General features: G+C 30.9%; 1 protein-coding gene across 1 annotated transcript; it reads right to left on the bottom strand.

Annotated features, from left to right (window-relative positions):
* Window positions 1-9,442: 9,442 nt before the first annotated feature.
* Window positions 9,443-10,484, bottom strand: LOC107412317 (ethylene-response factor C3). Its single transcript, XM_016020068.4, has one exon. The coding sequence runs from the start codon at window positions 10,308-10,310 to the stop codon at window positions 9,573-9,575; it is 738 nt and encodes a 245-aa protein (XP_015875554.1). The 5' UTR covers window positions 10,311-10,484; the 3' UTR covers window positions 9,443-9,572.
* Window positions 10,485-15,183: the final 4,699 nt, after the last annotated feature.

Genomic DNA, 15,183 nt, shown 5'->3' with positions numbered 1-15,183 from the left:
AGAATGGGTTGTAAGCTGTGGTTGAGATTTTGATGCTGATGGAGAGGCGAAGAAAGATTGGTTTAGAAAAATGGATGGTAGGAAACAGGGTTGGGCTCTGTTTGACCTTTTAATAAGACGTGGTGTCAGTCGTAGTGGTACACTTGTCATTACTGAATTGGATGTCTTTACAAGTAGCTAAGGTCCAAAATGTCTAATCAACGTGCATTGAAAAAAATTTTCGGATTATTAATTAGGAAGGAAATTTCAAGTTGAAGGCACTGTTTTTTTCTATTTTTTATTACCAAAAAAGAAAAAAAGACAATGGTTTTATTTTTGTTAACCAGCCTTTATTTAGAAATTGACTGTCATGAAATCTTCTCCCCTGCATGCCCCCGGAAGCTCTACTTTTCACACTGATATGTGTTACATGTAGGCTGTAGATAAGATGCTATTTTGTCTGCACACTGATATGTGTTACATGTAGCTAAGATGCTATTTTGTCTACACATTGTGCATTGAAAAACTGTCATTAAAATCGGAGTCTAACTTTCCCGTATGAGCATTCGGTACATGTATCAGGCCGTGGAAGAGTGGAAGGGTCACCACTACTGAGGATCTCCCCCCTAATCTTAGATAGATCGTCTGAGGGTTCGCCACGGTTCATTGCTGTGCTTACACACTAGGCTACCCTAGGGAATTTCAGTACCAAGGGAGAGACTTTTCATTAGTTCATTGGTCAACCAAAGGGTCATTCTGACCAAGAGGCCAAAGCATTCAGTCCGGTTCAAAGACATTGGCCACATTCTTCATCAACAGCACCAGCTCGTACTTGCTTTGGCTGACTTGACTTCTCGCACCTTACTACAAACAACGTGGGAATATCATATTAAATCATCCTTTAGTAGCTAGCAAGTAGGCCCAGTAATATATATCAAGCTTATTTGTCTATAGTAATTTGAAGACTGATCACATTAACTAATCAATCAATTAAGAGAGTTTAATTTATTTGTTTAATCGTTGTGCTATTGCTATATATATGTATATGCGGTGACACTGAGCCCTTCTCTTTCACTCGTTAATTAGTTTGACAAGTACTTAAATTGGTTAATGGTTTTGATTACCTAAATAGCCACATATGTATCTCGCTTCTACATATAAATATGTATAGAACAGATATAAAGGTTGCTCCAATATCTGAGTTATAAGAAACGGAGCTTAGTAAGCAGTAGTAGCACCAAGCAAATGGTTCATGTGGCTCCAACATTCACTTTACTAGTTGTCATCCATACGCTTTTATTGATATTTGTTCCATGTTCTGGTACTCACGGAGGTTCTTCATCCTCTTCCTCAGATTCAACTCCATTGTTCTATGTTTTGTCCTCTTGATTGGATATTGTACCGGATAGCGGTGTAATCACATCTCGATCATTACGTAGTACTCCTGGGATCCATATTCCTCCACCCCATCGAATGTTGGGCACTCCTCTTGATCGGCCCACGCGGCTACACCCACCTCCACCTCCACCTCCACAAACTCCTCCATCACCCGCTCAAGCGTCTGCACCGCGACACTGATTGTGTCCCCATGAGTGATGATGTTCGATGGACAAATAACAATAAGGTTTCAGGTGTTTAGGCCAGTCAGCTCCATCTAGTGCCGTAAGGAAAATATGTTCTTCATTTTCTCTATTGTATTTACGTTTGTTGGGCTGCTGTCTTTCCATATATACTATATTTACATGCTTGTACACTAGTTAATAAAAAACATAGACCCCGTATTTTTCTCACTTATATAAAAACCTCGTATGGCTCCATATGAATAGACAATCAATCAATTAAATCATTATTTTCTCCAATAATGATCTTAAATTGGAATCTCGATCTCCACTTCCATATGAGAAAGGAAAAAAGAAAATGATGCATGTATATATATCAACTTTAAAGAAACAGTATTTGTCATGATGATTCTAATTTGTAACCATCATACCATAAAGCCGTACAGTCATCACAAACCATCTTTTTCCTTTAAAAAAGTAAAAAAGAAAAGGGAAAATTTCGTCTACCTTGTGAGATGTTTTGATGAAAAATCTATTTACCCTTCTATTTTAGAATAAACACCAATACTTTTATGACATCATTGTTTTATTTAATCATATATGTTAAACAAATATAATATATTTGTCTTTTTATTAATTTTGCTAGTCACTATATATATATGTATGTATGTAATCTCGAATATATAATATTCTCTTTGCTAAGGCTGTGATTCAATTGAGAGGCTAAAGTCAAAGTCATCAGCTATTATATATAAGCCTTAGCCATTAAACAATGTCGTTATACTAAAGGGTTGGATGACTCAGCAAGAATTAGTTTTGTTTTGTGGAAATTTATAAAAGAGGCATGATTGCAGAAACAGAGGAGCAGTAACATAAGCTATCAGTTTTCAATCAAAGGCCATTGTTCTTCTCTTTCTTTTTGTAACCTTTTGCTCATTGCTTTTCTCTTTCTTTTGATATTGATTAGGATCATTCTAGGTGATTGATTTGTGAGAAAGAGAGAGATTATAAAAGGGTGTTTTGGGTATAGAGATTCTATATAAACAAGAGAAGTTGCTACAATGGTGTATTGACATTTGTTCATAGTGCAAAAACTTCTTGGAAGGAGTTCATTGAGGATGTAGGTTATTTCTAGACCAAATCTGGTAAAAAATTTTGTTCTTTCTTTCTTTATTTCTATAATGAGTTAGGTTAGTATTGAATTAAGTTTCAATATTTTTAATATACATATCATTGTAGAGTAAATGAGAAAATAATAATTTAATATTTATCTTGATATAGAAAGGTAAATTAGATTTTTTTACATATCAACTAACTCAAAAATCAATTTCAAGGGCAATAATTGATAATTATCCAAACTTTTTTTTTTTATGGAAGTTGGTAAATGATGATTTGATATTTTCCCAAATAATATTAACAAATTGCAAATAATATCATAACACATGAGCGATGCTAAAGTACTAAATAAATCTACCAAGTTACATAAAAAGTGCCTTATGTCACATTATTTAATGATTTATCATTGTAATGTAATTCTATGGGTGAGCAAAAATGAAAAATATATTAAATATAAACCAATCAAATATTAACATGTAATACTTAATTTGTATATTGATAAATTTATTCATTATTTATAATAATATTCCCTTTGTTCCGTCATTGACCTCTCTAAAAGATTTGATCCGGTCAAAGACGCTAATGAGTGCTAATCCGCTAAGCTACCTTTCTCGCCAACCTATGACACTATTAGTTGGAGTTTCTCAAAATTGATATATATACTAAATTATTAATCAATTTTTTTTATTTTATTTTATAAATATAGAAATTAACAATATAGCCTCACAAACCATCAACGACTAGCTATGAAAATACTCACCAACACAGGGGAAATCAAAAAAAAAAAAAAAAAAAAAAAAAAAGCCCTAAACAATAGCATAAACGTTACAAGTTTTGCAGCAGAATTAGAATTACACAATCATACGCAATTTGTATCCCCAATTGATTTGATTTGGGTATTACCAAAAAAATTGATTTGATTTGGGGAGTCGAACTAGTATCAGATTTTCACCAAGCTGTCTCCCGGTGGAAACAATTCCTTACTGTCACTTGTCCAATAAATTCAAGGTATAGAGCCCAAGAAAAGACAGCCCAATTTCCCAATTCACTTTTCACCACCAGCCACCCACCTCTGCGATACGGTTACCCTATTGGTAATTATATGGTTACTGAAACCAAAAGAGGGATTTCCTTCCACAGCTAAGCGAGTAACCCAAGCTATTTATCATAACAAATTTTAAAGTTGCGCATTATCCCAATCTTTTAAAAAAAAAAAAATTCTGGCGGAATGTTCTTTCTTTAATAAAGCTTAAGCTTTCAACATATTTGACTTGACGCATTGTGCTTTATCTCTTTACCCATTTCGCTATATATATATATATATATATGATGTCTAGGTAAGATACAAGAAATATGGTAATAGACTTTTTCGTTTCATTTTAATTATTTTCTACTTAATCATTACAAGTTAAAAGACCATGCACAAAGTTGTATGTACAATTATCAATTTTCAACTTTTTCACTTGTATTTATTCTGTATTAAAATCTCTGTAAAAATACAGGTCTACAAAAATTTGTCAGTGCTGCTAGTAGGGATTAGAATGTTGTTGCTCGCTCTATAACGCAACATGCTCTTAATTTATTTTCGTTGAAACTTGTCATGTGGAAAGGCCTGAGTGGCTCATACCTACCCGTTTTACAAGCTAAGGTTAATTTGTAATGCTGTTTCTTTATAATGAAGAAGTTTCTGGTTTTCGCTTCAGAAAAGATATATATATATATATATTATATCAATGCTGATCCGTGAAATTTTTTTTTTTTTTTTTTAAGTCAGGAGGGAGCAGAATGAAATGATTCAAAACCCATATGTTCAATATAAATATTAATGCTATACATCAATTATAGTAAAAGACAATATATGATCGCATTAGTCTGCATCTCCCTCTGATAAATTTTTTTGTTTCCCTAGAAAATGACCCTGTCAAAGCCTTATCTATAACCTCCTCCCTCTGAAGCATTTCCCTGCAGGACATTGAGAAGATTTTGCTAATTCTTAGTTGTAAAGTTCGTATGTGTGGTTTTTTTCTCTCTCTCTCTCTCTCTCTTTTTTTTTTTTTTTTTTAAATGTCTTTTCAACATAAATTTCAAGTTTAAATCTTCTAGTAACATAAGCGAATTAAAAACCTTCAAAAAAAAATATATATTAATTTTACTCTTACTTTCAGTTGTGGAATTGATGAACGGACAAAATTAATAACAAGCTATATATATAGCTCTATATTTACAAATAATCAAAACAAGCATTAATTCAAGAGTTCAGTCCAATATGCACCCAAAACAGAATCTTTTACTCTTAGAAACTACCAAATTCCTTGGAAGTCCAAGAACCGAAAGACCAAATTAATTAAAACAAAAAGAGAACACATACATACATTTACAAAATCTTCGATTTTTTGTTTTTGTTTAATTAAAGCACGGATAATCGTACAGGCGTCTAAACAGAGACATTTCCCTTTCTTACAAGTTCCTCGTACGGCATGCTCTTTTAGAGTGGGTGCATTCATTGTTACAGTGAGGAGGTGGCCACATACATCTGCCATGCCAGGTCGTACGTACTACTGAAGAAGCAGAAATAATTATTATCCTGTCTTCCTGTTCTCTCACGTCCAACAATGTCACATCGAATCCTTGTATTTTTTTATTTTTATTTTTAAGTCAATGGAGACCTAGAGTTTTCAAACACTGATATTTTTATCAAAAATATAAATTCATTCTGTTAATTAACAAGGCTGTCTTTTATACATTAAATGTTGTAAGAGGTAAAAATAAAATGTACAACTTATTTTAATATATATACCCTTATAATTATATCTTGAAATTGAAATAAAATGTACAACTTTTTTTTTTGTTTTTGTTTTTTTGGCTTAGAAGTAACACTTACTTGTTTATGCAAGGATAAAAATGATGAATAATATTGCAATTACATAAATTAATAGACCTTGGAGTTTGCAGCCTTGCATGTAAGATTTAATAATATTGCAATTACATAAATTAATAGATCTTGGAGTTTGCAGCCTTGCATGTAAGATTTAATAATATTGCAATTACATAAATTAACAGATATAATCGCATGTTAATTAATGTGTTTAACTAGTTAATTTTAACTCTACAGATGTTTAATCCTTTGATCCATCTAATTAATTGAACATATTGAAAGTACTATAGATGCTTTCTTCTTCTTGGTTATTTTTTATTTTATTTTTTGTTTAATTTGTTTATTTATATATATTGGAACGGGGAACTTGAAAACCTTTGGCCGGGCAAGTAGTGGCGACTTTGCCACTAGGATGTACCGAATAACACAAATTTCAAGTATAAATGTTAATTAATTAGTTATTAATTTCAAACTAGTGAATCCATGATTATAATATACATAATCCAGGTTGGCAAAGATCAAAAAGTGGTAGATTCTAGATTAATTAGTGCCAAGTTGCCACCCAGACCATATAATTAAAGTACAATCTTCTGTATATATAAGTTCCACCACATTTATAAATTATCTATATATAACCCCAGTGTTTGACCATCAAAAGTACCATAGCAAAGAAAGATGGAGAGTCGTTTGGGTATGTTTCCAGCAGTGTTGTTGGTCTTTGGGTTGGTTACAATCCAAATTCAAACGTGCAATTGCAGAGAGATTGTTGTTGCCGTGAAGAAGAATGAATATCATCAAGTGCAGGCCATGGAAGCAAGAGAGCTGAGGGCTTTTAAAGACGATGACCCACCCGCAGGTTACAACATGAAGAGAAGGCTTCCTAGATATACATTGTCCGCTCCAAAGCCCAACCACCCTGCAAACCAAAAGGGCGGTTATGCACCACCACCGCTAATTGTTTGAGAATATCCTTTGTTTTTTTTTTTTTTGGTGTCCTCTGTTATTTGATCTATTCTGTTACCAGCTTATGTATGTCTCAGTGTTAATTTCAATTAAACCTTCGAAAATTTCTATATATGTATTCTTAGAACAATAACAATATATGAATCTGTTTGTCTTTGTTAATCCAAGAATCTTGAGCGAACTAATTTTTTTCAGCTCGTATTTAATTTTCTTGTCGGTTATCGTTAAACATTATAGATCTATAGGTAAGTGTTTTGGGTGACTTATCACCGTATTATTAATTAATTAATAATATATTGTTTTAAGAGGAGTGTTTTGTTTTGGTTCTTTTCGTCGCAGCAGTGCTGTCACTAAAAAATTATATAGTATTTTTGCGACTTAACGAAAAGAATTAGTGGCGAAAAGAATTTTAGATGACTCTGCGATTTTTAAGCATTTTTTTTTCTTTTCTTTTTTGTTTCTGGTACAATTTTTTTTCTCCTCAAAGTACAAATTATTTTTGTTGGAGAAATATGCTTATAAAATAATGAATTTTGATTTGAAAAAAAAAAGTTTTCGGGCCGGTTTTATGAAATGTGGAACTGAATTAGATTGGGCTGGAACATTAATATGCTATTTAAATATATTGGGCTAAATTTGAAATAGTTCAATTGTATTGGGCTAGAATTAGTCCTAATCCAGTCCAATCTCATATCTCAAACAGACCTTTGAGGATTGATATCCAAGGAGAGTGTTCAAATTCGTGAAATAGGCAATCCATGGGCCTTTAATGAAGTAGCCCAGTTCTACGAAATGAAGCATTCAAATGCCTCCAAATACTTTACCCAAAAACTAACCAAAAAAAAAAAAAAAGGCACTAAACCAAAGTCTGAAAATACCACTAAATGAATTATTTATGTATTCAGTCTGCGCCACCAAAAACTTGCAGCTATAATAATAATTGAAAAATATATGTTGTTGAAATTGGAGTAAAGAATTTGGTGCGGCGTTTAATTATCGTAAAACTCAATCAATTCTTAATTATGAAAACATAACCATTCTAAAAGGCTTGTAATTATTATTATATTTAAATTATTTTTTGATCTTTTATCTAAATGATATAGGATAGAATATCCGCTAGCCTATCAATACCGTGCAACCACCTATATTGGTATTCACAATCCATACCTTTGTGGTCCAGTATCTCTGTTGCTACATTTCTGACTAGTTAAAGATTTTGATACCATTTGTAATATTCCATTTCTATTGTAAGACATGTAACTCTCTGTCGATATTATTTCCAATTGAGTTACCGTACTCGATTTTTTGTTCAAAGCTTGAGATTTTTTTGTTCAGAGTTTTCTAGAAGGTCACACATCTTATAATTGCTCTTGTTTCATTATGCTTAACTTTAAAAAATTTTTGAATTCTCAAGTCAATCGTTTTCAAAAATCACATTATGAAAATAATTATTATTATTTTTTAAATCATTTATTGATCTACACTCGAGTTATATGGAATTAGACAAAGGTAGTCAACAAATGTCTCGTACCCATCCACATTTATTGTCACAATATCTACTACTGAATTAATAATAATAATAATAATAATAATAATAATAAATTTATATAAAAAATTAAATTGCAATTCCTTAATAGAAAGGATGTTTCTTGTTTCGTTTTGCCCACTTGATGCTTGCAAACAAAACAATAATCATCGGCTTCCTTCTACTAGTTTGATTGTTATCTGCTTTCGTATGTTTCTTTTAAAAAAATATATATGAAATAAAAGAAATTTGAATAGTCTTTAAGCCAGGTCAATTTCATTACGACTTTCAAGTGCAACTTGGAGGGCCCTTCACAACAATAACAATAAAGCAGATAGAATAGGATAAAGAGAAATTAAAGAAGCCAAACAAGAAAGAAACATTAGGAATAAAAAAAAAAAAAAAAAATCATTGATAAAGAAAAAGAGAAATGAGACCAGATCAAAGGAGTTAAAAACATATTTTTGAAAAATAAAAATACCCGACAAACAATATTAAAAAGAATGATACATATCAAGATTGTTAAGGTTGATTAAATCTTATGCTAACATTTATAAAAAATAAAATAAAATAAATAAATTAATTATCCCTTGTGATATATCTAACTTAACTCATCAAATTAAATAAAATAACTATCTTTTTCAAATTAAATAAAATAACTATCTTTTTTTTCAGTCTATAAGAAATCTTGAAATATTAAACTGAGCGACAAAAAATTGGTTGTGACCACCAGTTTAAGTAGTGTAAATACCCAATATCTATTATTAATAATTAACCAAACGGACCTCCAATGTAACTGTCACAACGGTCGCAGTCAAAGGTCCACTACTGTACCCACCATTCTTATCGTGATAGTTATCATTACATCGAATATTTAGTCACTAAAAATATAACCAACCATATGGAGAATCCTATTTGTGTCTCAAACTTAAACGAAGATCTTATGTTTCTTTTGTTCAATCCCTGTTTTTATCACATCAATAGTAAAAACTAATTATATTTTAAAGAGTAGCTATTATTTTATTTTTTTATGGTAAATCCACATTATATTTATGTCTTACATACAGGGATGGAGATCTTCTATTTTTTATTTCCAATCTCTATTTCTACTCCATCAGTAATAAAACCCAATTTTATATTAAAAAGCAACTTTTTTTTTGTTTTATTTGTTGAATCCGCATTATATGTGTGTCCCATAGATGGAGATTTTCAGATTTGTATTTTCAATCTCTATATTCTATCAACTTGCCACAAAATCCAATTTTATATTAAAAATAGCTATTTTTATTTGATTTATTTATTTTGTATTAATAATTTTAAATGAAGCGGCATAATATATATCAATAATAATATTAATAATAAGAATAAGAATGAGGACACACTAAAAACATTTGAAAAAAAAAAACTCAATACAATTTTATTTATCCATTGTTTATTTATCCATTTCTTCACAATTTTACACACACACACACACACACACACAAAAAAAAAAAAAAAGGTAAAAGTGAGTTGTCCTAAATTAACCCGAGAAGACTATGATGATCTCTTGAAAATTTTACCAATAATTAGGACTGGTGGATTCGGATATTTTGAGGAGCTCCTCTAAGTAATCAGCACCCAAGTCCTCCAACACCACCACATTTTCCATCATCTCCTTCTTCTTCTTGTTCTTAGACATTGTTGCCAAGGATTTCTTATGCTTCTTCGTCATGGAGTGCCTTCGTTTCAGAGCCAAAACCGGTGAGCTTCCTTCTTCGTAACCATACTTCATCTCCTTAAGCGACTGGTAAACCCTCTCCACAGGAAAGTTGAGCACCGCAAGCGAGCCCCGCATTGCGAATGCGGCTTGGTCATAAGCCAAGGCCGCCGCTTCCGCCGTATCGAAAGTTCCCAGCCAAACTCTGACTCCATTCCTCGTCGAGTCCCTTATCTCCGCCGCGTACTTTCCCCATGGACGCCTCCGAACCCCTCTGTAAGACACTTCTTCTGCTGTTCTTTGTTCTTCTTCTTCTTCTTCGACGGCTCTGGCTTTAGAATTCACCTCCTCCACGTCTTTGGAATGAGCGTTGGATATGGATTCCGATGAGTCTCCTCCGGCGAGGACCCCGTAGAGAAGCATTTCTTCGGAGTCGTTTTCATTGAAAGGGAGGGGAACTGGTTGGTTGTTGAAATTGAAGGAGTACTCTTCGGCCCATGAAAGATCGGATAAGAATGAGTTGAAGGAAGAAGAATATGGTTGAGGAGAGAATTCGGAGTTTGAGTATTGGCTACAAAACGATGAGGAATAATCCATTTAGTGACGAATCTCTTTTTTTTTTTTTTTCTGGGGGGGTAATTTGAAACTTTTTTTTGGATATTAACAAGAGTTGTTGGTAGTGATACAGGTTGAGGGTGTGTTTTTAATGTGGTGATATATGAGGAAAGAATATGAAAGTTGGAAACCTTTATATAGGCACAAAGAAAAGGGTGTAAAAGGACTTCATGTGAAAATAAAATAAAATAAAGTAGAAAATAATTTAGCAGAAAGAGATTATTACATCATGAACATTAGGAGGAGGGAGCGACTAGTGGGACCAGACATGGTAGTTGGTGCACGTGAGTCAAAGTAGTCATGGCATGGCGGCCAGGTCTTGTAAGAATTCGATGTATGACGTCAGCTAGGTGATTTCATATTTTATTGTATATTTATTCATGCATGAGCGCCTTCTATGTCCATTTAACATTGTAGGCATAAACAATGCGTCACTTCAATTCCATATGTGCATATACAATGTAAGTTTTTACTATATTTGTCCCAAAAAAAAAAAAAAAATGTAATTTTGTTACTAACAAGAAGAGGCTAACTAATTATTCATATCAAGTTATAGCTAGCCTTGTACTTCATTTACATCATCGATATTATCAAGCTCATGACATTAATCCTTCTTCTTCAAACAGATTGGTTGGTTATTAGGTTTCTTTAGGTAGCTCAATTAATCAAACGATTAATCGAGATTCTCTGTTTTACTCTCATAAATGGTGATCATATAATATATATATATATATATATATATATAATAAAAATTATGTACGTACATAGTTGTAATTGTTCGTATTAGTTGAAGGATATACAACATCCTATAGAACACTAAAAAAAAGGTGATAATAGTAACTAAAAAATGTACATGTAAGAGTGTGGGGTTCACATAATTAAAAAGCTCATAAATATAAAAATTTATGTGGGCCTACATGCAAGATTTTCAATGGATTATAGCTAATCTTGTTTATAATTATCAATGGAGACTTACAAAACTCAAAGAAAAACAAAAGGTGAGCAATTTGTTTTGAATTTAATAATGGAGGGAATTAACTATACATATATATTGGCACTATTGGAATTGCAATGATAAATAACACAATAAATGCATCGCACAAAATAAACAACAACATATTGCACGGCGTCCTTTAATATCCTGTCGTTAAATCTATAAGACAACAAGCGATACAGTATGAGAGTCGGCTATCTTTTAATTTTTAGCGACTCATTCTATCAATCCACTTATAGCGATGCATTATTTAGTGACGCTTCACCACAATGTCACTAAAAATATATTAGCGATTGTTTCATATAATGTTGCTAAATATATTAGTCGCTAATGAGTTGCCTATTTAGCAATGCATTAATAGAGTCGCCTATTTAGCGACGTATTAATAAAGTTGACTATTCAGCGATGCATTAATAGAGTCACCTATTTAGCGACACATTATTAGAGTTGACTATTGAGCAACACATTATTAGAGTTGACTATTTAGCGACGCATTATTAGAGTTGACTATTTAGTGATGCATTAATAGTATCGCCTATTTAGATACACTTTTAGCGACGCATTATTTGTTACTTTTTTGTTTTTTTAATTTTTTTAAATTTTGTGAAAAGTGATTAAAATAGTAAAAATATAAAAATAATTAAAATACAAAAAAAACAAAAACTAGCTTCATCCAAAATAATTATAATACAAAAATTTAAAATAAATATTTTATCATAACAAATTAATTATCAAATAAATTAAATATCATCTCATTGACATATTTTTACATAATTTGTAAACTATTGTATTTTTCATAACAAATTTAATATTAATTAAACTTCCATGAATGCATACTCATTGAGATGGAAGTTGACGTCCTCTTGTTGACGATATTACACCCTCATATTGCATATGAAAAAATTAAAAAAATAAATAAAATATTAATCATTATTAAATTTATAATTTAGTAAATGAAAATTTAAAGAATATTACCATTGTTCTTAAAATTTGGCGAGGCACATTTCTCCCCTCACAGTCATTACAAACATAGTCACTCTCACATTCATCCTCATTATCATTTTCATTGATACTTGGCAACTACATGACAAATGGATTGTGAGCCATCGTAATATCTCCAAGAACATCTTCTTCAACAAAAGTACGATGTTGTGGTGAAGTTAAAACAATAGACCATCTTGAATTAAGTTGATCTTCAATATAAAATACCTGTTGAACTTAGCAAAACAATGTCAAGCAATATTACAAACAAAATTTCTACAAAAGCAAAATTAATAAAACCCAACGAACCTAACCTGCGGTTAAAAAAACAAAAAAAAAAAAAAAACCCATCTCATATCTCCGCCAACCACAAAGAAAAAAGAAACTCACCTAAACAATGGAGACAAAGAAAGAAGAAACCCAGAAAATCACGAGGGCGACACAGAGAAATCCAGCTTCCCGGCCGACGACAACGTAGGCAAATGAAAAATGAAACCCGAAATATCTCACTCTTCAAGTCTCTCTTAGGTTGCTTCCAAATCTAATATCTATTAGGTAGTACACTTGATATAGTTTTAAAAAAGAAAAGGGATTCAAAGGAGGGCGTAAAAATTTTAAAACGCTTCAAAAATTTTCAAAAAATGGCAAAAACGTGCCTTTTCTTCCAATTGCATTTTTTTTATTTGATTAATTTTTTATTTTTCATCTACAAATAAAAACTGAAAATATTTCTTAAAAATGAGAAGCAAAATATCGATGATTGTTGTTTATTTTTCTGTTTTTCAAGTACACCTTTATTCTTTATAAAATTTGCATGTCTTTCAAAATTTTTATTTTTTTTAATTGAGAGAATAGGCGACGCATTCTCTTCAAGAAGGGTCACCTGTTTTTGAATTGTGGGATAGAGCGACGCATTATGGTAAAAAAGCATCACCTGTTTCATTTTTTATATTTTCTTTATAATCTTTAAATAATTTTTTAATTGTTCATCTACAAATATATTCATGTAGCAATCCAATGAACATAAATTCCATTGATCTAAAAATAGAAAATAGTTTGTCAATGCTCTTATAAGTTATTCACATATATGTGTATAGACAAGATACAAAATATCTCAAGACCTAATTTGAGATAGGGTATCAAATATAGAATTCTAATTCAACAAGCATTTATTAACCAATTTATCTACATAAGTATGTTAATAAGCTTAACTTTCATGTGTTTATGGTTAATGATAGTTTACTTGTTTTTAAAAATTGAAAGTCTATTAAATTGCTTTTTTTTTTTAAAAAAAAATAATAAAAAAATTGAAGGAAAAGGCGACGCAATTCCATTAAAACGCATCGCCTATTCCATGTTTTTTTTTTAATCTTTAATTAGTTTTCTTGATTGCTCATCTACAAATTAAAAAAAAAAGAAGCATATTTGCAAAATTAAAAAATTACTAAAAACAACTTTCAAATTGAAAAAAAATTAAAAATTGGTTGAGTGAAACGACGATACAGTTGTTGACAAATGCATCGCCTTTTTGTCTATTTAGCGACTCTTTCTTAAAAGACTGCATTGCCTAAAATTATATTAGTTAGTACTTGTTATATTATTACACCCAAGTTATTTAGCCTGGTAGTATGGTGATTCCTTGAGAGTGTAAAAGGTTCTGGGTTCAATTCTTGTCATGATCCTATTTTGATTTTTTTTTTATGGGTTTCTAAATGTTTAAACAAAAAATTTAAAAAAAAAAAAAGAAAAGAGGAAAGGCGATGCATTAAAAAGGAAAGGTGACGCATTTGTTAAAGAATGTATCTCCTTTTCATCTATTTGCAATGTGTCACCTAAAACTATATTACCTAGTTCTTGTTGTATTATTACATCCAAATCATTTGATCTGGTGGTGTGGTGATTCCTTGAGCGTATGTGAGGTCCTGGGTTCAATTTTTGGCATAGCCCTATGTGATTTTTTTTTTTAATGCTTTTGTACATGTTTAAAAGAATTAAAAAAAAAAAACTTAAAAAAAAGAGAACAGGCGATGCACAATTTAAGTAGTGCGTTGCCTATAAACTATATAAAAAAAAAAAAAGCTCAGTTTTGGTGCTCTAATATTTTTACTTATTATTTGTTGTTGAAATAAAATTAGATTGATTAAAGAACTAAAAAAAAAGGTGAGAAGAGAACAGACGACGCATAATCTAAATAGTGCATCGCCTGTTAACTATATATATATATATAGAAAAGAGCTCAGTTTTGGTGCTCTAATATTTTTACTGGTTATTTATTGTTGAAATAAAATTAGATTGATTAAAAGAACTAAAAAAAAAAGATAAGGAGATAACAGGTGACGCATAATCTAAATAATGTGTCGCCTGTTAACTATATATGAAAAAAAAAAAAAAACAGCTTAGTTTTAGCGCACTAATAATTTTACTAGTTATTTATTATGAAAATAAAATTAGATTGATTAAAAGATCTAACAAAAAAAAAAGTGAAGAGAGAACAAGCGACGCACAATCTTATTGGTGCGTCGCCTGTTACACATATAACAAAAAAAAAAAAAAAAAGCCCAGTTATATTGCTCTAATATTTTTATGGGTTATTTGTTATTGAATTAGAATTAGATTAATTAAAAGAACAAAAAAAAAAAGAGGAAGGAGAGAATAGGCGACGCATAATTTATATAGTGCGTCGTCTATTAACTATATATATATATAAGAAAAGCTTATTTTTGTCGGTCTAATATTTTTACTGTTTATTTGTTATTGAAATAAAATTAAATTGTTTAAAAAAATAACAAAAATTAGAAAAAAAAAAAGGAAAGAGAACAGGCGACGCACAATCTAATTAGTATGTCGTTTGTAATATATATAATAAAAAATAAATAAAAA

Source organism: Ziziphus jujuba, chromosome 10 (genome assembly GCF_031755915.1).
Source record: "Ziziphus jujuba cultivar Dongzao chromosome 10, ASM3175591v1".
Lineage (NCBI taxonomy): Eukaryota > Viridiplantae > Streptophyta > Magnoliopsida > Rosales > Rhamnaceae > Ziziphus > Ziziphus jujuba.
This window is presented reverse-complemented; position numbering and strand designations above follow the sequence as displayed.